The 23,109-nt window shown below is 52.0% G+C and overlaps 5 protein-coding genes across 5 annotated transcripts; 3 read left to right on the top strand and 2 right to left on the bottom strand.

Annotated features, from left to right (window-relative positions):
- Positions 1–614: 614 nt before the first annotated feature.
- CkaCkLH20_10788 (major facilitator superfamily transporter) lies at positions 615–2,510 on the bottom strand (the record flags this gene model as incomplete). The annotated part of the gene is made up of 6 exons (XM_038893502.1): positions 615–932; positions 1,004–1,115; positions 1,175–1,368; positions 1,418–1,965; positions 2,074–2,182; positions 2,277–2,510. The coding sequence occupies 6 exons, from the start codon at positions 2,508–2,510 to the stop codon at positions 615–617; spliced, it is 1,515 nt and encodes a 504-aa protein (XP_038741315.1).
- Positions 2,511–5,069: 2,559 nt separating this feature from the next.
- Positions 5,070–6,316, top strand: CkaCkLH20_10787 (uncharacterized protein; the record flags this gene model as incomplete). Its single annotated transcript, XM_038893501.1, has 4 exons — positions 5,070–5,283; positions 5,334–5,593; positions 5,650–5,949; positions 6,005–6,316. The coding sequence occupies 4 exons, from the start codon at positions 5,070–5,072 to the stop codon at positions 6,314–6,316; spliced, it is 1,086 nt and encodes a 361-aa protein (XP_038741314.1).
- A 461-nt stretch (positions 6,317–6,777) lies between these two features.
- Positions 6,778–8,537, bottom strand: CkaCkLH20_10786 (FAD binding domain-containing protein; the record flags this gene model as incomplete). Its single annotated transcript, XM_038893500.1, has 4 exons — positions 6,778–7,034; positions 7,169–7,483; positions 7,745–8,030; positions 8,124–8,537. The coding sequence occupies 4 exons, from the start codon at positions 8,535–8,537 to the stop codon at positions 6,778–6,780; spliced, it is 1,272 nt and encodes a 423-aa protein (XP_038741313.1).
- A 9,941-nt stretch (positions 8,538–18,478) lies between these two features.
- Positions 18,479–20,497, top strand: CkaCkLH20_10785 (uncharacterized protein; the record flags this gene model as incomplete). The annotated part of the gene is made up of 1 exon (XM_038893499.1): positions 18,479–20,497. One exon carries the CDS (start codon positions 18,479–18,481, stop codon positions 20,495–20,497), a length of 2,019 nt encoding a protein of 672 aa, XP_038741312.1.
- Positions 20,498–21,456: 959 nt separating this feature from the next.
- Positions 21,457–23,065, top strand: CkaCkLH20_10784 (uncharacterized protein; the record flags this gene model as incomplete). Its single annotated transcript, XM_038893498.1, has 2 exons — positions 21,457–21,738; positions 21,800–23,065. The coding sequence occupies 2 exons, from the start codon at positions 21,457–21,459 to the stop codon at positions 23,063–23,065; spliced, it is 1,548 nt and encodes a 515-aa protein (XP_038741311.1).
- Between the last annotated feature and the right edge of the window lie 44 nt (positions 23,066–23,109).

The raw sequence follows: 23,109 nt of genomic DNA, 5'->3' as shown, positions 1-23,109 counted from the left end.
AATCAAACCACTAATGGACATAGATCAGAATGAGGCGAGGTAGAGAAATTCGTATGACGTGCAACGGTGGTGATCGGTTGAATCTAGAATTTGAAGGGACGATCTACAGCGATACCGCCCGAACGGACGATAGCATGAGCGTTCAACGAAGCTTAAATGGAAATAACACCGTCGGCCTTAAGACCCGAGTTGGTGAATCCATTCTCATCCAAATATAGGCCGAAGTTCGAACAAACTCACGTACCAACACATGATCGGTACGAAAGATTCATCCATTCATCCGCTCAACTCGGGGCAGGCAGCGGATCACCTGGAACCAGTGTCCAGGGTCGACTAGCGAGGGTACGTGGCACGGAGGTTTGGAAAGTGTGATGTCCACCCAGCCGTTAGGACTCGGAGCCGAGCACGTTGACGATGGACCTGCCAAGTCTGTTCTCGAAACCTTGCACCCACAGACGTGAACGGTTTCGTCGTCAAGCATGCCATCTGATTGGTTGTATCCATGTCTAAGAGATTCTGTGGTGTACAGTTGGATAAAATATTTCCCGGATTTATATACATCTATGGGGCAAACCAAACTCTTACACCGGTTCGCTTGCGCTTACAATTCCCGTCTAGTAGGTGTAGCGGAACTGCTTGTTCTCCTTGTCCGTCATAGAAGCCCACACCTCAGGGGCCATGAAAGCCTCTTCAGTCTGCTGCTTGGCACCGCGTCTCTTGTTCTCCCATCGGTAGTATGCGTACAGAACCAATGTCACAAGAGCACAGCCTGCCTGAGTGCCCATGACGGCGATCTTCGCCGGGCGGTAATCGGGGGCGTCGCGGGCCTGGAACGTCTGGGGGCCGATGATGTTGCCGAGAGAAAATGACCCGCTGACGATTGCCGCGGCAAAGGCTCGCTTGGTAGCACCGCCAAAGTTGGCGGCGGTCCACTGAAGAAGATGTGTCAGACATTGATCCACAAAATTCTACCTCGAAACCTGATGGTTGAAGAGCTACTTACGGCGTAGAAGACAGTCAGGGGAGCAACGACGGCGTTGACCAGGTAAATACCAGCCAAGCACCCAGAACGGTTGCTCACGGGGAGGAAAGACATCAGAGCGCCACCAATGATACTGGGGGCAAGATTAGCAAGTTTCTTTTTCTTCCCGTTCTCGAACGATTGATGACTTACGCTGGGATGATGCAGGCAACGATCCACGCCCAACGGTTCGACTGGTAGCGGATGCCGTATCCGACGAGAAGCGTAAAGAAGATGCTCACAACACCGGAAGGCATGTTCATCAGGGCGGCGCGCTTGGAGTCGTAGCCCAGGTTGCGAATAAGTGTGGCCGAGTAGGTGGTGACAACACCGCTGGAGACGGAAAGCTGCTAGGGGTTAGAAAGAGGAACTGGCCGTGAGGGATCAGGTACGTACGAGGACAACGGCAAGGGTCATCAGGTACATCTGGGGGTCCATGAGGGCCTCGAGAATCTGCTTGGGACGGAACTTGCGGCTCTCAATACCGGTCTGGTTGACACTGACGTGCTTCAGAAGAGCAACCTTCTCGGTGTCGCTCAACCAGCGGGCCTTCATCGGAGTGTCGGGGACCAAGAGAAGAGTGGCCAGACCAATGGTGACGGTAAGGCATCCGAGGACGATGAACATGATGCGCCATCCGGCGAGACCAGCGCCAGGAGCAATGTGTTGGAAGCCGTAGGAGATGGCGCCTCCCAAAATCTGGCCCAGGCCCAGACCCAGGTACCAGAACGAGAAGCGCGGGGCCTGTTCGGACTTGGTGTACCACTGGGAGCTGATGAGCATCAGGGATGGACCGATCGTCGCCTCGAATATACCCAGGAAGATACGCGAGACGAGCAGAGACGTGTAGTTGTGAGCAGCGGCGCCGCACGCGGTCGCAGTACCCCAGAGGATGACATTGAGGCCCAGCCATTTCGCCGCGGGAACCATCTGGAGAAAGTAGACTGCGAATGGGTGTCAGCGCATTCTCTGTTGCTTTTTCCGAACCTCACGAGGTCTTTTCTCCTTTCTTCTTCCTCAAGCGAGACGGATGATCGGGGCGGCTGACGAACTGTTGGGGATCTCGAAGCACAGCAAACCAACAAATAGGAACGTGGCGATGTTGGAGAAGTCGTTTCCGACCAGCTTGAGGTCCTTGCTAAGACCCATGACAGCTGCGTACTGTTTCTGCCTGTCAGATCACTGTCACACTTCGAAAGTCTGGGCTTGACCGTAGAAACACGGGCCAGGCGGCTCCTTCAGGGGAAAGACGTACGTTGAGAATGACCTTGTCCAGGAATTGCATCGTGTAACAGCCAAACATGAGGGGCACGATGCGCCAGTCAATCTTTCGTCGGAGCGCATTGAGGTCGACGGAGCTCGTATCACCGCCGGCTTCGCGATGGTCGTTGAGGAACTTCCACGCTGCGTCAACGGATCCGGAGGAGCCATCGTGGTCGGACGAGGCCGAGCTCACGAAGTCCTTTGGCGACTTCTCGTCGGTAGACATTCCGAACTAGAGTGTTTGAAGAAGAGGCAATCCAAAGTGAAAAGAAAAGAAGCTCCAGCGCAAGTGGGTGACGAGTGACGTGACGCACTGTATTACAAGCTCGGTAAAGAGACGATGTCTGTGATGAGAACGCACAGGCTTCCGCTGCGGAGCTGACCTCTTAAGGTTTTGCTGATCAGCAAAATAAAGAGATGTCAGATGGAAAAGAAAGTAAGTGACGACCAGAACAGTTGGACGAGAAGGGATGGGATGGTGGTAATGAAGAGGGAGGAAGAAGCAACGAGAGAACAAGACCTCGTTCGATTCGACGAATTCTCTCCAATGTGATCACCCCTGCGACTCCGGGCAAGATTGTGTCCCATTTAATTGTAAATCTCGTTCCAATTCTGGTTCAAGGGCCCAGAAACACAGCATGCTTGTTGGGAACTTGGCACTTGGTGGTAGGTAGCATGACCGCGAGCACCTCGCACGAAAAGCCTTTCTACATCCGCCCCCTCGTGGTGCAATATTTTCTCAAGGACTTTGCACGAAGTATCTGTATCTTGCTGGATGTAACCCATCCTTCCCTGAGGCCGGTCTTGGGAGCTCGTAGTGCCGTACGGCGCAGGCTCCCCGATCCTCGCCTGCATTTTGCAAGGTTGATGTGGTCTGGGCAGGGGACCGGGGGGCCCCTGAATAGCTTCTCGACAAGGGCGGACCCTTACCTCCTCGCCAACAACCCCTTGTAGCCGATGCATGCAACCTGGACCTCCAGTTCGCGAGCCAGCATCGCCATCCACAGGAGGAGTGATGCGTTCTCAGCTGAGGACTGGATCCAGAGGAAGCCACAACCTGGGCCGATAGTCAGAATCCCCGTCAGAGCCCCATTGAAGGCAGTCCCATTCATATCCGGCCGCATCGCAAGTGAGCCTATGATCGATTGCCAATGCCATAGCCGGACCAGGCCCCTCTTCAGAATGCGCTCCGGCTCTGCGGGGATTCGCTTCGGGGGCGACTTTGAGAACTATCCCGTCTGTTGTACCTGCGCGAAAGTTTTCTGCAGATTATCGTCTTCTCATCGACCAAGGCCGCAAGGTAAATACCGTAATGTGGCGGCTGAGGGTCTTTCTGCGGGCATGAAAATGTCCCTCTGAGCATGTTCGACATGAAATCGTCAAATTTCCTCGGGCGGGGAAAACGCGAGTAGTATTGGGGGCGCCTTTTTAATAACAGCAGGGCGGTCGAAAGGGCCGCACGAGTTTGCCGATGTCAAAGTGTCAATCTGGCTTCCGTGGTCGAACGACATTAATCTTCTGCCCAAGCCGGAGGACGACGCATCAGCGCGCCGAGCAGAAACTTTCGTCTCGCCTCGCCTGGCAGCAAGACGGCGGCACAGCAGAGTTTAACTGACCGTTACGACGGTTTGGCAGTAACCGTCTTCTGAGTTCTGGTCTCTTTCCCTTTCAGTCTTCCATTCCCCATCTTGGCAATTCGGCCAACATTTGATCTCGTCGGTCCCTGATATCCCACTACCCATGTCCATACAACGCCGAACCTATTTCGCCGCACCATCCACTTAGAATACGAAAGCGATGGTTCAATGGTTTTGGGGGCCCATCTGAGTCCCTTTCGGATGTGACTCCGGACGGTAGGAAGAAGCAAAAGTTCGGAAACCAGACATGCGGTCTTGGCGAACCAGGCACCCCTCGATTGCCTCAGCCAGAGACTAGCCAAAGAGAGAGACGATGCAGGCGTGCATTGTCGGCGGGGACCTGTTGATCCCCCAAAAGCACCAGGTCTTCCGACTTCCCAATGTCACCACGATGGAGGGAAATCCGCCCGGAGTGGCATCGCTGATTTCCTCCGCGCTCCGTGAACATGCCCTGCAGGCCCGTTCATTGGCCTTGCAAGGCCATGCTAGTCTTGGCCGCTCAACGCTCTCGACGCCTGGTAAAACCCTATCATATTATTCGGAATTATCGAGATAGACACACCAGAATCATCCTTGTCATGTTTGAGACATTTGAGGGCCGAATTTGCTTTACCACGCCGGCGTGGCAGGGCGTCCCGACTCTCGCACAATCGGCCAAATCACCTACCATCCAAAGATTCACTCACCCCTCCTCTCCACCCCCGAATGTCGTGGCCCAGCAAAGGGGTTTACCGCGCAGACGGGAACGCAGAAGAAACTCATCAATGGTCCAGCTGCCTTATTTGGGGTGGATAAGGTGATTTTCCAGCCAGCATCAGACAGAAAGGAGCAGGGCAGAAGTCATAAAGATTAAAGCGGCTCCCCCAGTCATTCAACACCGTGGAGCGCGGTCCGGCCTCCACCATTTTCCCTTGCTTCCACCTGCAGGCTAGGTCTTTCTTCAACAGTCCGCCGGCGCCTCCTCCTTACTTGTTGGCTTGAATTCTCCTCATTTTTGTTGTTGGTCGCACGTCGTTGATATCCTCCCTCGCGTGTTGGCCGTGTCTTGTACCTTACTTGTTAGTCTTGTCTTCAAGCCACAACCGCGCGGCAACTCGATCGATCGTTTGTCGGTTTGAACAACGCAACTAGCCGTGGGACTTGACGCCATGGGCTGGGTACTGAACGCCACTCCGGAGGTTGAGGCCGAGTCTCAATGGCCTACCATCATCGCCATATGCACCGTTCTCTCAGTCTTGTCTCTCGCCATCGTGGGGTCTCGACTATGGATTCGGCACACCGCTAGAGGGTTGGCTTCGGACGACTGGATGTCTTTGCTGTCTGTGATATTTGCACTAGCCTACTCTGGTCTTACCATTGGTCGTAAGTTGGCAAGTTCTGGAGATCAAAGCTGCTTCTGACTGTTCCCTCAGAGACGAGATACGGACTTGGTTTACCAGTCAAGTCGCGTCCAAAGGCGAACCTGATCAAGTACACCCGCATTAACTTCGCTGGCCGCCCCATCTATCAGATTGGCATCAGCTTTTTCAAGATTGCTCTCTTGATCAGCTACCTGCGTTTGCTCAAGGGCACCGATCAGAAGAACTATCGCCGCGTCGTTTGGCTGACCATCATTCTCGTCTTTCTTGCACACCTGGGATGCGCATTCTCACTCATCTTTGCATGCACTCCGGTAAGCATATATGTCGTACACTTGTAAAACCTCTCGTGCTGACTTTATCTCAACAGGTCGACAAGTCATGGAACCCGCTGAAAGATGGAACTTGCTTGGCGCCGGGTCCTTCATTCACCGCATACGCTGTTGTCACCATTGTCTCCGACGTTGTCGTGGCTCTTCTCCCCATTCCAGTCCTTCTCAAACTCAACATCCGTCTAGAGAAGAAGGTCGGACTCATCGCTATTTTCCTGCTCGGTCTTTTTACGACGCTGTGTTCTATCTTGCGATATCTCGAGATCAACCGGATTCAGTTTGGCGACGGAAACTCAACAATGTTGGTCTTGTGGGGAACCATCGAATTTAACGTTGGCGTAAGTGTTTCCGAGAGACAGGGTCTTACAACCGACATGCTAACGAGCGGCACAGAATATCGTTTCCTCCCTTCCCTTCCTTGCGCCCGTATGCATGAAAAAGGCGAAGAACTACCGCTCGAAATACTCTGGTGGATCATCTCACGGCCGAAGTGGCTTGAAAGGCGCTGAAAGATACAAACTCAGCGAAATGAACCACGACAAGAGCGTCTTCGCTTCAGCAAATCACAGCAAGGGCGACAACGGCAGCGAGGAGAACATTCTCCCGGGGAATATTATAAAATCTGTGACGTACAGCGTCGAGGTCGACGACAGAAAGGAAGGAAAATCGTCAACACGGCGAAGGGATTCGCGAGAGTCAGTCTAGATGCGGAGAGAATGATTCATGCACCGCATATTGTTCTGGTCAAGAAGGAAAAGATGTACATGATAATGTGCAAGAGCACTAGAGAAGCCCTGAACTATTGATAGATCTACCAAATGGCGTTTGCAGGGTTAAAGTTTGTTGTTGTGAGCGATCACTTCCCATTGAGGCTATGTGAAGTCTGGGGATTGATCTCACGACTCAAAAGTGATCGGGATCATGAGCATCGACGAAGGAGACATGGACTGCACGGGCTGTTGATCTCCCCCACTGACTAGAGGGCCCTCAGACGGGGCACAATTGCGTATGTCATGAATCAAACCCCCATATCCCACATCACGGGGATGGGTAGTCGAACGATTGTAGATGGAAATCTCCCCCTCTAATTCCCAAGAATGCGGTGTACGCGATCTTCGCCACGCACGTCTTTATTTCAAATTAATCTAAATTGGTATATCCTCCATCTACTCTTCATCAAACTGAAGCTTCATCTCTCGCTTGCTGAGGAGTGGGCTTGTAGGGCTAATCTTGGGCCAGTCGTGGGCATCAAGACAGGCCCGCCGCGATGCTAGCACGCCGGGCCGGGCTCTGGAAACGACGGCATCTTCGTAGATGTCCATGGCTGCTCTGAGGTCGTCGAAGGTGGCGTCCAATTTCGGCGCTACGTTTTCTGCAAAATCCAGGGCATCGAGGATGGCGTGGTTTGCACCCTCGCCTCTGTCTGTGCGTGCCGTCAGCCATTATCCTCGTTTATTTGAGACGAACCTCCCATATGGAAACAATATCCCGAGAGAAACGACCGCAGCAGCAGAGAACCCTGAGTGATTCAATTGCCGACGGTGCTTGTCAACTTACACATGGCCATTGCGTGAAAGGCGTCGCCCATCAACACCGCCTTTCCTGTAGACCGAAGACCCTTTGGTGGAGGATAATCGAAGAGGTCGAGGTGTTTCACGTCAGTGTCAGTGGGGATGCCAAGCGCAAGAGATCGAAATGGCTCCGACCAGCCTTCGGCAAACGATCTGATGAGACTGAGTCGGCCGTCATTAGTCGGAGGGAATTCCGTTGGCTCCGGCTTGCCCAGGAAGCCCGGGCGGTCCGGCCACGAGATGCACATCTGACAGCTGTATTTGCCTTTGCTTTCCTCGTTGTTATCGGGAGCGTCAAGCACTAAAGAAAAACACAGTTTGCATTAGTCGCATGATGCCGTCGCGCGCGTCGTTATTTCCAGATGGAGCTTTTGAAGGAATAAAGGTTGGGGGTAATTCAGTATCAAGGTTTTGCGGTCCCGATAGTGTTGCCGTCGAGATTCGCGGCATTGTCAGGGACAATCCCGGCTCCGCGATACGACGATAATCATCCTCACCATCGTTGGGATTTTGATAAGACATTGAAATCGAATACGACAGTAAGCGGAAGGACGAAACTTACTGCTGAGATAGAGAAAGGTGTCATTCTGAGACGACGTTCCTTGCAGAAAGAAGGGATCAAGCTTCCTGATCGGCTCCATTTGATCGGGTGACAAGAACACCTTCAAGCCAAGGACCCGGACCGGGATCCGGTGCCTCTCATGCTGATCCGGGAAGAGCTGTGTCCGGACTCGGGATGCCCCTCCGTCGCACGCAACAAGCACGCGACCGGTGCATGTCGAGCCATCTTCAAAAGTCGCAACAACAGCGCCCTCCTTTTCTTGGAAGCTGGCAAAGGCCCTCCCCCACTGCAATGCAACTCAGTATCGTGATCGACGGCATCGGCAATGCCCCCGTGAGAAAAGACCCATAATCCAAAAAGGTAAAAAATGCGAGCGTACCTGGATATCGATGTCGGTCGCAACAAGCCGACGCAACCTCTCCCTGGTGACTCTGATCCGCAGACTCTCCGGCGCGCGGGGACTTGCGCCCTTGAGCTCGCCGGTGCTCAGGTCGAAGAAAGGGAACGCGGAGGCCTCACCTCTGGCAACGGCGGCGCGGTCGACGTAGGCCTCTGGCAGCCGGGAGACCAGGTCTTCGGGCAAGAGAGCCCTCAGGGCCGGCAGCGACCAGTGCAGAGTCAAGCCCCAGCCGACGCCGCGGGTAGTCAGGTCCGTGTCTCGCTCGAAGATGCGGAAGGGGATGCCGTTCTTGCGGAAGAACTGGGCGAGTAGCAGGCCGCTGACACCGGCGCCGATGATGATGACGGGGAGGGGCCCTTGCGCTTGGTCTTGGTCTTGGTCGTGTTCCGCCATGGCTTCTCGGTTGCGGTGTTTGACAAATGATGGATTGGGTACAGGGTGTGCTACTTCACGAAAGGACACTTTTGCTTTTTGATGTGCGCTGGTGCAGTGGTAGCGGCGTCAGGGTAAGCAGCCAAATGAAACACAAAAGAGCAGAGACGGCACCAATGAGAAGTAGTACCGGGCTGTATTATGCTACTTACGAACGGTGCGTATATCCAAGGGACGTCAACTTGGCTCTGCTGGAACTTGGATAACCAAAGCCAAATGGTCAACGGCTTCAACACCTGCGGACGTCCAATTTCACTCTGGCCCAGAAAACCCCCGTTTCCCAACCCATCGAACCACCCCGCTGCTAATTCTAAACCAAAAACTCTAATCCCACTTCCGTTGCCCTTGGAGCTTGCGAGGACAACAGGGGTGTTGGAGGGGGAGTGTCGCCTGATGTCGGGGGTTCCGGCAAGGATCACCTTGGAGGCGAGTCCCACGGAACGGGAGGATCGCGGAGCACCTCCCCGGCGCCACAAAAGGCCACAGTCCACACCACCTAAGAGACGCCTTCGACGGGTGCTGGCGGCCCTCAGGACCCTTACGGCAAGGTCCCGTCGCCTTTCGTTCAGCGATTCATCAACCGGCAAGGCAGAGCGGGAGCGGGAGGGAGCGCTGCAACCACGCGACGGTCCGATGACGAATGCGCTCGAACAGACTGTGAGGAATGCCTTTGACAACTGGACGACTTCAGCATGATGTTCCTAGGCCATTGAAAAGTCCAATTCATCACGGTCGAGTTATTGAGACAGAAAATCGTTACGCAACCAAAGTCCATGAACATGGCAGGGGATGCCGGTAATTCCTGGACCGCTAATCTCGGAGTGGTTAGGGGGCGTGGTCTCAAAAGTTCACCTCTGGGCCCGTACGTAATTCCACCGAGAAACCCACAGGGCAACGCAGAACTGGACGGATTGATCTCGTTTTCATGTTTCTCCTCCCCCAGGACACAGACTCTCCTCCTCCTTCCAGGGCTAAGCCTTTTCGCTGGTGGAGAGCTTCGGGAACGCTATGCCGTGATCCAAGTCAAACTCCACTCCCAGCCCTGGAGTTTACATGTTGTAGCGCACCAACCGCGCCGCTTGACCAGTCGAAGACATTTCCCAAGGATCTCTGCACTTGCCAGTGCTCCAGGCCTTGCCCTCGCGAGGAAGGGCTGGCTGGTCACCAGGAATAGTTCTGCTCCCCATAGCTGGCTCGTTAAGACGCCTGTATTCGTAAGTCAGATCAGGTCCGGGCTTTGAGTACGTCCAAAGTCACGATTAAATGTCAGACAAGACCTACAAGTGACCGTTCATCTTCTCTGCCCGTATCATCACTCATCGGCCCTGGGACCCGAAATTGATTTGAGTTTTCGATACTGTCTTCTAGAATCCTACGTCTTACCTTTCGCAGAAAGCAAGATTCGCCGAGAAAGTGCTATCGGTCATGGATTATCAGACTTTTCTCATGCAGCCACGGGCGTCTTCTCTCATCCCCTGGCCCTCTACTCATGCGACGCAACGGCACAGCACACGCTACCTTGGTTAGTTGCAGTACCGGTCGGTTCACCTCGGTGTTTTTACTCTCGCGATATTGCTACCCATTTGGCAAGGCGTCCGGTTTCCGTGTCATGTAAAACGAGGGAAGTGCCGTCCAAAACCGTTGTTGAACATTAGCGTATGGCGCAGCGTAAATCGGTCAGCATCTTTTTTGTTATTATTTCATCACCGACACTTCGGGATGAAACGTCACGTTGGTGGTTGTTGTCACTTCGTTCGATCGATTATGTATTCACCCCTCAGACTTCATGTCACCATCTCATTCAAGGTTCTGACTACCACTGTTTGACAAGCGAACATCAGATTGAGCCGCGCATGGAAGATCCCCCGACAGCAGAGGAGATATTCAACACTGCGAGTTAGCTACTTTGCCTCTGGTCCCATCAGTCGCTCGCCATCCTCTACGTACAGCGATCGTTCGGATTGTCCAGCGAATAATGCGGCGCAAGAAATGCGCGCACTTCACTTCCTGGCGATTTGCCATGTGTTCCTTTTCGAATGTGTTGCAGCTGCAATGCACAAATCATGATGCAACGAAGCGTGCATCTGCCGACTATGTCCAGCAGCTAAGATAATGCAAGTCAAACGCACACCTTACAGCGCGTTCCCACCGCTCATTCCGAATGTACCATTCTCATGCCATGGTCAAGTCAACATTAGCAGTTTGGCTACTTTGGTACAGGTAGGTAGATACCGGCAAAGACCGAATGCTGCGTAACTCTCGCACTTCACTTCATCGGAGTCGCTCCGCCCCCGATGAACTTATCGCCAAGGGTTCACTCGCCTCGATTGCCTGATAGCCCCTGATACACGCGACTCAAGCGATGCAAAGCGAAGGATCCAGGCTTTTGGAGTCTTGAACGCATCTCTGGGAACATTTTTGCCTGGTGGATATCCGGGTCCGTGGCCGGGGTATTGAAGATTTTTGATGAGCAAACCCCCTGGTTCCAACGGGCAACCGGCGAGTGAAATGTGACAGCACGGGGGCCAATTAGCCCTGCCCAGAATGACCAGGCCAGGGTCACCTAAAAGCCTCGTTCGGTCAGGATACGAGTTTTCTTGTTACAACTCTTGAACTCGTAGTCTGAAGGCTGTTGGTGCTGGAGAGCCGGTGTAAATGACGCTGGGACATCAATATCAACGGAGAAATAATGGTAAGCTCGACCGACATGAGGCATTCCAGGCTGCACATAATAGACTGAACGAGGACTGCACAAAACTCTCTGAACACCGGTTTTCTTTTGCTAGCCAGATCACCGCGCGTCTGCATGCTGCGCCTAGCATGTCTGGGCCTCTAGAGGCGACATGTTCTCGCTTCCCAAGTTCTGGTTCTCCTGCATGCAATCCCAAACCATATTGACCGGGCCCAGAAACCTGCGAGCATGGTTCCCGAGAATCTCGGTCAGTGGGAACTGCTGCCTCATCCCGGTAAGCCTCATCAGTTCCAGATCGAGTAGCTAAGAGCCGCTACTGATGCCGGAACTGGTTACTTCCTGATGTCCCCTGGTATTCGCCCAGAAGGAGGATTTCGGAGCAGAGCCGTTAGAATGTCACCGTTTGTGGCCTAGGAGGCATCCTTTCCCCTGATACGACATCGTGACTCTCCTGCCCATGGAAAGTCATTTCGTTTACCAAGCTCGATGACATATAGCTATCTCATGCGACATTCGGTGAGGACGTGAGCAGCCTGTTACTATCTGTGCCTTGTATCTAGCTGCACAGTCTTCATGGTTAAAACCGGCTCACCAATGAGTGTCCTCGCAAGAAAGCGACAATCGTGAGAGTTTGAAGCGGAATGATGCGGAGGTTCTAGCGTGATGTCTTTATATGTGTGTCTGAACAGAAGCTACCCTCAATGGCACGAGATACATGATGCTCCGCACCTTTCGTGGAAGACATACGTGTATCCGCAATGGCTTCTACCTGCAGTCTTGTTGCGTCAATTTGTGCAATACACCTCATCTATTGGGAGCATGCTCTCTGGTATATACGTGGTGACCTTTTGGTGAAACCAATCCTCATTAGAAGTGAAAGAATTTCGAAACCTAGCTTGACTCTTCTACAAGTAGCAATTTGACTAAGATGCTAAGGAGAAAGCGTTGTGGTTGCCCATGTCATTAATAAACCAGTTAACCTCTTTTGCTACGTAATCTTCACATATGCACTCCTGACTTTTCATTTCTGCTTTGTTCACGGTGTGAATTGGTACACATATGTAATCAAACCACTAAGAATGTTTATGTCTGACGCCGGTTTCTGACAGGATGGATATGCCGCTTCCTCCCAGATGGTAATAACGCCATGAAACCATCCAGGCCGCGCTTTGTTGTACCGCCCGCAACGGTGATGCCTTCGGCACTCAGAGCCTTCTTAACATCGTCCAAAGTTGCCTTCGCACCAGACGCTGGGGCTTCAACTTCGTCGAAACTGCTCTCAAATTAGAACCACATATTTTAAATAGCATGTACAGCCATGTAGAAGGGGGACTTACTAGTAAACTCCGTAAGGTCCAGGCTTGCCGGCTGCCTTGGCTGTTTCTCCACCGTTCAACTCTTGTCGGCCGATGAGCTTGAACTTCCCGGCGATGCCCTGAACGAAATCCGTCTCTCGATACTCCGAGTTGGAGACAGGCGCAATGAAACGACCGGACTTGGAGTTGATCATAAAGAGGTAGTCCTTAGTGGTTGTGAACATGCCATCGCCGAGGTTGAGTGTCGTTGCCATCACCTTTCGGACTTCATTCCCATCGTTTGAGAGTGTGTTGATGTTCAAAACGAGATCTGGCAAAAAATATTAGTATTTGAAAACAATTTCAAGCCAAGTCGGCCATATTATACTCACCTTGAACCTCATAAACTCCAGGTGTGCCCTTGCTAGCTACCCCGGCTTCTAGCTTGTTCAACATGTTAACAGTTGTGGAGTCGAGATCAGTTGACCGAATGACCAAGCCCGTGGTTGCAGGAAGCTTTCCGATGGCAGAATCAAACTCCGGGTTGATATAGTAGAACTGGATCCAAGTCTTGAGAGCCCATTTCTCCTGATCACTCAGCGCGTATGCCTTCGATGTCGCGGTCGCAATCTTTGGCCAGTCGGCGGTGTTCTTCGAGGCTTCTAATAAGAGGCTGCTGATTTCGTCGACATTGGCCGAGACACTCTGTGCTTTGGTATACCAGCTGGCGAATCCCTCGCTCATGGTCGTGATCAGCTTGCTTTCCTCCGCAGTAATACCGGCAGTGTTCGACAATGCTGCGATTGTGCGCTCAGCCAAAGGAATGGCCTCAGAATTGCCGAGTTCTGTTGTGAGGCCAGTCTTGTCGTTCCAAACACTCTCCGGCGCCTCCAAAGTTTGGGGGCTCATAAAGCAGCAAAGCTTCCGCAAGAGGCCTGCACGTCGCAACTTGGCGCCGCTGCCCTCAACGCAAACCCTGCAGTTGTCGAAACCTATCGTTGTCAGCAAGGTGATGATACTTCATAAAGTGAGGAAGTGTTTGCGCACCGCCTTCTTCAATCGACTTTTCCATCGCAGCCACATCGGTGTCGGTGTATAAGAGCTTCGGTTTCCCATCGCCAGCATCGCGAAAGATCTGGACGGTGTTCTCTCCTTCCTTTGCTTCAAGCATGATACCTTTACCCTCACCGATGGTGGTACTGGCTTTGGCAAACTTTGCTAGGACTGAGTCTATGGCACCCACGGCCCTGGCCGCTTGAACGACGTCTCGAGCCAAGCTCAGCAATGAGACGACGTCGGCAAAGATGCTGCCCGCCTTTTCGATGTCGTTGTTGTAGCTCAATTCATGGATACTCTGCATGACGTCAGCAGCGAATTTCAACAGAGTCTCGAAGGGTTGTAAACTGACATCGAAGGCTTTGAATGCATCTCTACATCCTTCTCTGATCTTCTTGCCGATACTTGCCTCGAAGATGGAAGTCAAGTGACTCATTCCCATACAGGTTACTTGAAGCTCTTTTACCTGCGGCTGCGCCAGAAATTTGAAAGCTCCGATTGCTTGATTAATAACATTCTTCATCACGCCTACGGAGTCTTATCAGCAATACGTCCAAACAAGTGGTCCGTTACTTACCCATCCAGAACTGATCCTCCAGTGGAATATCCGAACCCGGGTCTCCAAACAGCGGATCATTAGAAGTCTGTCGTTTGGACGCTGCGCTACCGCTGCCACCACCTCCGCCGACGCCGCCGACATACTTGATGCCCGCGAACAAGTTGGATGCACATGCCGCACCGGAAGGGTTGGCGACGCAAGGGCCTTGGCTGATTTTCCTTACGCACACTTCCAAGGCATCGGAAGAATTAGCACCGTTGCGAACCTCAGGAAGGTCGAGGCAAAAGGCTGGCCAAAGATGTAGGATACAGGTCTTGTTTGAGGGGTTTGCATCGCATCCGCTGGGGATGGTCGCGAAGGTTCGGGCAACGATGCAGTCAGTTGAACCCATGCTCACCAGCATGGATGCCGAGGTATTGCCTGAGTTGGCAAAAGTGCATTCGGGAATGGCAGACTCAGAGTCGGGTGGTGTGTTGCCAAAGGAGGAGGCCGTGAGATTCGTCAACTGGGTCTGTGGATAGTAGAGTGGAGTCTAGGAAGGCGGGATGATGAGCTTCCCCGTCTCATTTGCGTAGGCACATAACTGTGTCTGGCTGGCCGACGCGAATGTGAGGGGGTCTCCTGCAGTTCCGGGTCTTTCGATCGCCCTCAGGTTCGAGGTGAAGATGAAGAATGGTGTCTTATCTCCAGGAATCGTGACCTGCGACCATGTTGATGAGCTACCATTCCTTGGCAAGTCCTTGTTGCAACCAGAACTTACATAGAAAGTCTGATTCTTATTCAAGTAGCAAGCTGCGATCTTTACAGTCGAGCCATCTGACGTGTCCCAGCAGCCACCACCGCTGCCAGCTGGCTCCGTGACTCTGATGCCGGTGGCATCAGTGAAGGAGCTTCCATCTTTTAAAAGGCCATTGGTTAAGTAGAAAGTTGCATCAAGACCGCTGGCCGTACTTCCGGCCGAGGCTGAGTCACTGCTGGCCTGGACGGGGGAGAAGTTGGCCGAGTCTTTCTGTGCATCTTCAACAGTTGCCGCACACGTTTGCTGGGACTCAGATGTGGCGAATAACTTGAGCTTCGTGCCCAGGGCCTGCGAAGATTGATTGGGTCAACTCAAACAGTTCTGGCAACTTTAACACCATCAAAGTAAACTAACCCATTCCTCAGTGTTGTCAGTCTGACCATCCACCGCTGATACTGCAAGTGCAACGGCGAGCACTATGCCCCCGCGTAACGTCGAAACGCGCATAATGGTGGTGTAAAGCGAAAGTCAAGAACGAGAGAATGAGAAAAGAAATGAGTGAAAAGAGCGAACGCCCAAGGTCAACCTGCTGAACCAGTACCCAGCGCGCCTCGTAGGGCGATGCGTTTGTTTTATCATCCGAACTCGTTCAGCCAACATTTTGGACAGGCCGTCCGCTCTACCCGAGCTGAAGCTTGTGTAAACTCAAAGGGTCTAGATCGGGCAGTCTGCAGGGATTGTTCACCAGAATTGACTGGAGAATATCTGTCAGGCCGTCATGCGACTGCTTTTTTGGGAGCTTCGACTGGAATTCTGTCCAGGAGCCCCTGCTTGAGCATCACTGGACATGGCGCTAACTTGCACATGTCCAACTCAATTATATTGTTTGACCTTGGCTCCCTCACCAGCCTGGGAGTAAGCGTTTCATGTTCAAGCCTTGTGGGACTCGGCAAGTTGAAAAGCCCATTCCACGTCGGGTCAAGGTTTGAGCCAGTATATATCTGCCTTCATTTGAGGAAAGCGATTCTGGCGTCTATTAAAAGATCACTTCTGAGTCAATTCTTCAATAGCGACCTTAGCCTGAAGCCAACGCCGAATATCGCTCGGTACTGGGAAGCCAACTTTTCGTTCAAAGATAATTGACCGCAGTATGGTGACGTAATTAGTCTTCTTGATCATGGCGATCGATCGATAGTAGACAATGCTATGTGGTGGCCATCTGTTCGCACTCTGAGCAGTTAGGCGACAGGCACAGTTTTACGTTCACCCTGATCTTCGACAACGTCATGTGGTGACTGTGGACGGGATCTAGTCTTATCGCATGACATGAGATGAACACATTGTTTGGATGGCAAGGGGTGAGAAATAGCCGCCTGCCGAAGCAGTCGGACTTTTCGGCTTGACGTTTCCTCACTCCGCGGGCATCCGAACCATGCGTAACAAACTCAATTCAACGCACCAAACTTCTCGAACGAAATGGACTGAGAGCTGCGAGTCATGCTCCTGTGGTGAGTCTCCCTTCGACGCCATTGATCGCCGTGGCGCAGCAACTTGGGGGTGCACAACTGAAACACACAAGTTCTCATGTAAACCCAACGCGTGGCGGGACAGGACGCATTTCTGCAATCGTGGATTCCCGTTCAAAGATGAATCCAAGGCCCAGTCAAGCGAGCTATTGGTTTTCTACCCAAGTTGCTCGCATTAAGGTAAAGGCTCCGGAGCTTTTGGATGATCCCGAGTGTCCTCGCGTAATAGTAGTCTGGGCAGTAGCGGAGTCGTTTTCGCACTTGGGAGAGCAATGAGCCATAGTTCCTCGTTCTCAAAATATCACCCACGCAGCCGATGTGTCCAGAGTTGCAGACAAGACATCTTGTCTGCAGTTGTATGAGCTTTTGGCTTGATTCTTAGTCTTTGGGTAACGCAACAAGAGGTATGAGAAACCAGAAAGACGGGAGGTGTCTGGAGAGGCAAAGAAAGGTTTACGTTTCATCAGTCTGACTGCGTTGCAATTGAAGTCCCATTGTAGAACGTCTCTCTCCCTGCAGTAAGAATAGGAAAAGACCTACTATAACGCAAAGCCATTTGTGACTAGGTTTGTAAAGAGATGTCGGCTGAGACCATAAGAGGCCCGATTTTCAAGTGCCGCTGATGAAGACCTAGTATAATTGTTGAGTTACGTAAATAAACTGACTACGTTACTTCAGCAAGCTGGAAGGTGTGCTTAGATTGCGAATTTTGGTTTCAGCTAACCGACGAGAACACATGTCAAAACAGGAGAAACATCTTGAATTTTCTCAGCCCCTTTTCACAGAATAGATTTCTATTCAAGACAATACGACATAGTTATGAATAAGCCGCGTGATTCTATATAGTGATATAGGACTTACGTTATGAGACGGCCGTTAATTATAACTAAAAACGCAATTTCACAAGACAAATGTCAACAAAAGTAAAGAGCTTAGGGCATATTAAAGGAAACTTCAAGTACACCAGCATATCTACAAAAAAACAAAAGTATAATGTCTCAACTCCACAGTGGAATTAAACCACTAAATCTCCCCGAGGTGGGCTCGAACCACCAACCTCCAGATTAACAGTCTGACGCGCTAGCCAATTGTGCCATCGGGGATGTTAAGATCGTATGTCTCTGTTGGATGCTGGAGCGAGGCATTTTTCAGTATATGGAGCTTACTTTGTGGATCTCAAGCGAGAAGTGGATGTGTGCTGCATGTTGGGCGACGACAAAGGTTGGAATCTTTCCTACGGGGAGATGGGGTTATCTCCACTTTGATCTGTATGAAAGGAAGAACTGACAGTAAAAATTTCAATATTGAGATTATGCTGTGGTGTTGAGAAGATGAAACTGGCTTTGAAGTTTTGATGGCTGATTTTGGTCCCTTTTGCTTTAACAACTAAGCCATCCTATAATACTTATTTGAAATATGAACTCACTGGCTAAAATACCTTATACCCTGTGAAATGTATAAGATTTACACTTGATTGCTTCTGAGAATCACAAAGCTTTCAATCATGACACAAAAACGTGCAACGAAAAAAGTGAAGTAAGAACCGTTGGCTGCTCAAGAATGGGTGAGATCAAATGTAAAGCATGGCAGAGTTCACTCCTATAAATCAATCCACATAGATGAGCACAAACTATACGTTATATCAAGACAAAAAAATGAAGACGAGGACCAGAACGATGAAATAGTCTCATGAAGAACACAAATCCCGTTGCAGCGTTTGAGATGAAAAATTGTTAGTGAGAGTTTTGCAAACGGCTTGGAGGGCTCACCTACCAGCTGCTGCCATCTGGGAAGGAGCAGCACTGTGAAGGGACTGCCAGTGGACCCGCATGCCTCAGTCACGTGAACTGGCACGGACCTCGCGCGACGAAAAAAATCCACACGGCGCCGGCGCCAGCGATCGACCGCGTCTGACGGGCCTGAACTGGCAAGGGCAGGAGCAGGCGTCATCTCAGCGCAAACACCAACTTCACAACAAACGACGTGGTACACTCCTTCACTTCATCACAAGCAACGATAACCACAAACACTGCAAATGCCTGAATCATCGGATGAATCCGCTACCGAGGGCGTTGGCCTTCTCCAAAACGATGCATCTGACTCGGAAAGCTCCGTCGGCTCCGGGTCCGAACGAGGCAACGGCTTGCTCGACCTTGAGGCATCTGAGTCTGGCGACAGCGATTCCGACTCGAGCGATGATGCATCTGACTCCGAATCAGACGACGATTCTACTCTAGGAGGAGGCGGCCGGCGAGGGCCCAAGGCTGTCTTCACGCAGTTCAAGAAGTTGCCCATCGAGCTGCGCCATCGCATCTGGGAACTTTTTTGTCCCGACCTGCATCCATCACCACGCGTTCTGTCCTTCCAGATGGTCTGCAACCCCAAGCAAGACGTTATCTGGGAAAACACGACCCTGGAGAACCAAATCCATCCCGTTCATGCAATGCTTGGCGTACATCAAGAGAGTCGTCAGATCGCGCTCAAGGCCTTCCCTGACACGCTGTCCATCCGCCAAGGTCGCCGCACTATTTATTTCAACAAGGAGCGAGACATAGTGCAGTTGAATGGCCACAGAAAACCTTGGAGTCACAACGCCTTTGTCTCCGGCTTTTCAGAGAATGTGCTTCATCTGGCGGCCGAAGTCCCCTTTTTCAACGCAATGGAAATGCAATTCTTGACGACTTTCCCAAATCTCATCAACTTCTACAAACTCGAATGGCACAACGAAGGCCGCCCCCCGCGTAGACTGCGGTGGTGCGCATCGGAGAACGTCCACCGCTACGAGCTTCAGCAGCTGCAGAAAGATTTCCGCGTGGGCGAAGATCTGCATTTCGTGTACTGTTGGCCGGATATCGTCAAGCACAGAACATTTGCCGAGAAGCACGCGTCTGAGATGGAGGAAGCTGCAGAGGCTTTGGAAGAAATCGAGGAGATTCGAGAGGATGACGAGGACCTTGAGGATATAATTGACGACCAAGTTTTGGACAAGCTCCGAGGCATCAGCTACTGGCGAATGACGTGTTTCGGTTGGGATGCCGCAGACCGATTTCCTGCTTTTCTGGCCAAGTACGGCGACGCACCAGACGACGCACCCAGTGAGGGCGATGAAGACGAGAAGGATGGATCTTCAGACGAGGACGACGACTCAGATCAGAATGAGTATGAGAGCGACGGTATCGACGACGCCACCATCGATGAAGAGTCTATTGACGAGGACGAGGACGACCTCTTAGTGAACAACCAGCAGGAAAGCGAAGACGAAGAAGACGGTGGTGCTTCAGACTTTGGCGGATTCTCCCCACTCAGGGATGAGGGTGGCAGCATGTTTGTTGATGGCGATGCGAGCGCTGCACAGTTCTCGAGTCCCGAGCCGGAAACAAATGGAAACATTCAGCGCCAATGCCGCGGCCACGCCATCATAGATTCAGACGAGGAGGAGGAGGAAGACGAAGACAGGGGTGCAGAAGAGCCGGCCCGCGCTATTCGTCGTGCCCCGGTTGTGGTGTCAGATGATGAAGAGGAAGAGGAAGAGGATAAACCTTCTCAGCGCGCCGGTCGACCTCGTCGCGTTGTTCTTTCCGACGACGAAGACGAGGATGAAGAGGACGAGACAGCTAAAACTGCACGACCTGCAGGCCGTCGGTATAGGATGCCGCCCTCCGACGAGGAGGATGAAGACGAAGATGAGGGCGGAGCTGAAGTCATAACTGCCGAGGACGAGGGTGCAAACAAACCGCTATCTCTCGCTGAAAGGCTACAACGCAATCGCCGACAGAACCCAGTATCAGACGAGGGTGAATCGGAGGAAGAAGAGAGTTCGGAGGAGGAAGAGCAACCGCCGCCGAAAAAGATGTCACTCGCTGCGAAACTCATGGCCCATCGCAGGAAGAACCCGATTGAGTCTGAGTCAGAAGGTGACTCTGAGGGTACCATTGGCGATGATGACGACGATCTCGATGACGATGAAGAACATGAAGATGAGGAGAGCGGGATGTTTATGAACATGGCCGAAGAGGGCGAGTCTGACGAGGAGCAGGATGAGGACGATTATTAGAAGCCGCAGTGCATTTCTTTTGGGTCATGCAGACATATACGATGCGACACTGGAAACCATTCCATTTGGGCACCCGAAGCGATAAGGAACACAATTTCTATGAGAAGCAGGATAAAGTCACTACTTCATGCGGCATGGAATCATTCAGCTTCTCGATTGGTTTGATAGATCAATTACTCTTTAGTAATCTCTAATACGGCATCAAAGCCGATGTACATTTGACTGATTTTGTGCTGTGATTTTCCTGTAAACTCCAAGAGCAATGTGGGAGTTCTATGTGCCTGGGCAAACGTGAGTCAACACTCATCATCAAGCCAAACAGGAACTCTTCTAACATCGATGGGTTACACATAACCTCTGGTGGCTGACAACCGGATGCCCATTAGTAGGGTGTACAGTCAGCTCCAGCTTACGACACCGCATCATACCTACTGTAGATCATTGGCAATAGTGGTTTCTCCCCTTCCTTTCCCTAGCTTTACTTTGGACAGATATGTGTCGCATCGTCAACGGGCAATTGAGTTAGGGAGAGGGGCTTAGTATTGGAGGTCCGAGGTGTTTGACTGGTAATTCAAGATGTATCTGTGTGCGCAGGCTTTCCCAAGTCCGCGTAAACTGCAAGGGGTTCAGCACAGTCTCCTTACTTGATCTCTTGTCTCCAATCATCCTCTAGTATCGGTCACATGACAATTTGACCGAACTTCCCAAATAGGAAATACGAAGTCGACTTGTGTTCCGGAGGGTGTTGTAGTGTTCAGCTCACATGGAAACAGACCGTCCAGAACACAGGGAGTAGGTTACACGAGGCTGACAGGTAGGATAAATAATCTGTTTGTGTCGGCCTACAAGTCCCAATGACTCACCACGGACGTAATTCCATCCAAGCCTGCACGAGATCCCGTCTTGTCAATTTCCAAGCTTTCATGCTCATCGGTCTTTTAGTACTCAAGCCTTTCACCATGAAGGGCTTCCTGCCCCTCATCTCTGTTATCGCTCTGTTACACGGCCTTGCCTGCGGAAGCGATGCTCCCAACTACTTCGAAAGATCCCCTACGACCCCTCGCCGGTTGGACGCCAACCGGGTCCGAAGAGAGCTGGGCAGCCGAGTGTCCAAAGCCACTACCATCTTCGGACCTGAAGACTCCCGCTACGAAATCGCGACGTCCAGGTACAGCACTTTCGCTCCGCCCAACGTCCAAGTCGTCGTTGTTCCTGGCAAAGAGTCCGACGTCTCAACTATCGTAAGTTCGCACAAAACCAAATCAAACGCGACAAGTTTCGTTTACTAACGCATGATAAAAGGTCAAATTTTGCAACCGGAACAGCATAGAATTCCTGACCGTAAACCGAGGCCACGGCTGGACCAAGACCCTCGGCACTTTCAAAGGCATCCAGATCGACCTGGAAAATCTGCAGAATGTCGACATCCAACGCAGCGGCAGGTCGGCCTGGTTTGGCGGCGGTACTTACGCCGGGCCAGTTGCGAAATACCTCTGGGATCGAGGCTACGTCACCACCACCGGCTCCTGCGACTGCGTCGGCCTGATGGGTCCCGGTCTTGGTGGCGGCCATGGGCGCCTCGAAGGTCTCTACGGTCTGATCAGCGACAACGTCGTCCAGTTCAACGTCGTCTTAGCCAACGGAGCCTCTATACGCGTCAGCAAGTCCAGTCACAGTGATCTGTTTTGGGCTCTGAGGGGCGCAGGCCACGGGTTCGGTATCGTAACCAGTTTCGAGATGAACATCTTTCCTCGAGGCCCTGAGACTTGGCACTATCACAATTACTACTGGCGTGGAGACAAACTCGAAGCCGTCTTTGATGCCCTCAACAAGCTGCACGGAAATGGTACCACTCCGGTCGACATGGCAGCCAATTTCGGGGGCTTCTCCATGAATGCCAGCATCACAGACAAAGAGCCAATCATCATGTGGACCTTCGCCTACCGCGGAAGCGCGAAGGCGGCTGAACGATACCTGGCGCCGTTCAATGCCATCGAGGCTGTTTCGGAGACTTTTGGCGATGTTCCATATCCTTCCGTTGCGGCGGCCCAGCTGCAGGACGAGGATTCAGTGAACTGCCGGCATAACGTAATCCGAGTCACGTCTGCGGTTGGTTTACAAGTATACAATCTGACCGCGGAACGGCAGATATTCGAAGCCTACAAGAAGCGCGTTCCCTTGCACCCCCAACTCGCGGCTGGAGCTTCCGTTTTCCACGAGGGATACGCGACCGCAGGCATGCAAGCGAAGAACCCAATGGACTCGGCCTATCCTTTCCGCGACGATAATCATCTCATGCTATTTAGTACTGTTGTTCCTCCTGACAATGCCACTGCACGGAAGGCCGCTTTGGAATGGGCTGATGAGGTTAGAGATCAGTGGCGGGCTGGTCAGCCCGATCGATCCCTCAATGTGTATCTCAACTACGCCACTGGTTTTGAGACCCTTGATCAGATTTATGGGCATGAAGATTGGCGTTTGAAAAGGCTTCGTCAACTGAAGAAGAAGTACGATCCTTTCAACCGCTTCCACTTCTACAACCCCGTCAACGGCCGGAACAAGGGGTAGAGAGGGGCGAATCATGAGATGCATTGGTGCTATTTACTCTTGTA

The sequence above is a fragment of the Colletotrichum karsti genome (assembly GCF_011947395.1).
Source record: "Colletotrichum karsti strain CkLH20 chromosome Unknown Scaffold42, whole genome shotgun sequence".
Lineage (NCBI taxonomy): Eukaryota > Fungi > Ascomycota > Sordariomycetes > Glomerellales > Glomerellaceae > Colletotrichum > Colletotrichum karsti.
This window is presented reverse-complemented; position numbering and strand designations above follow the sequence as displayed.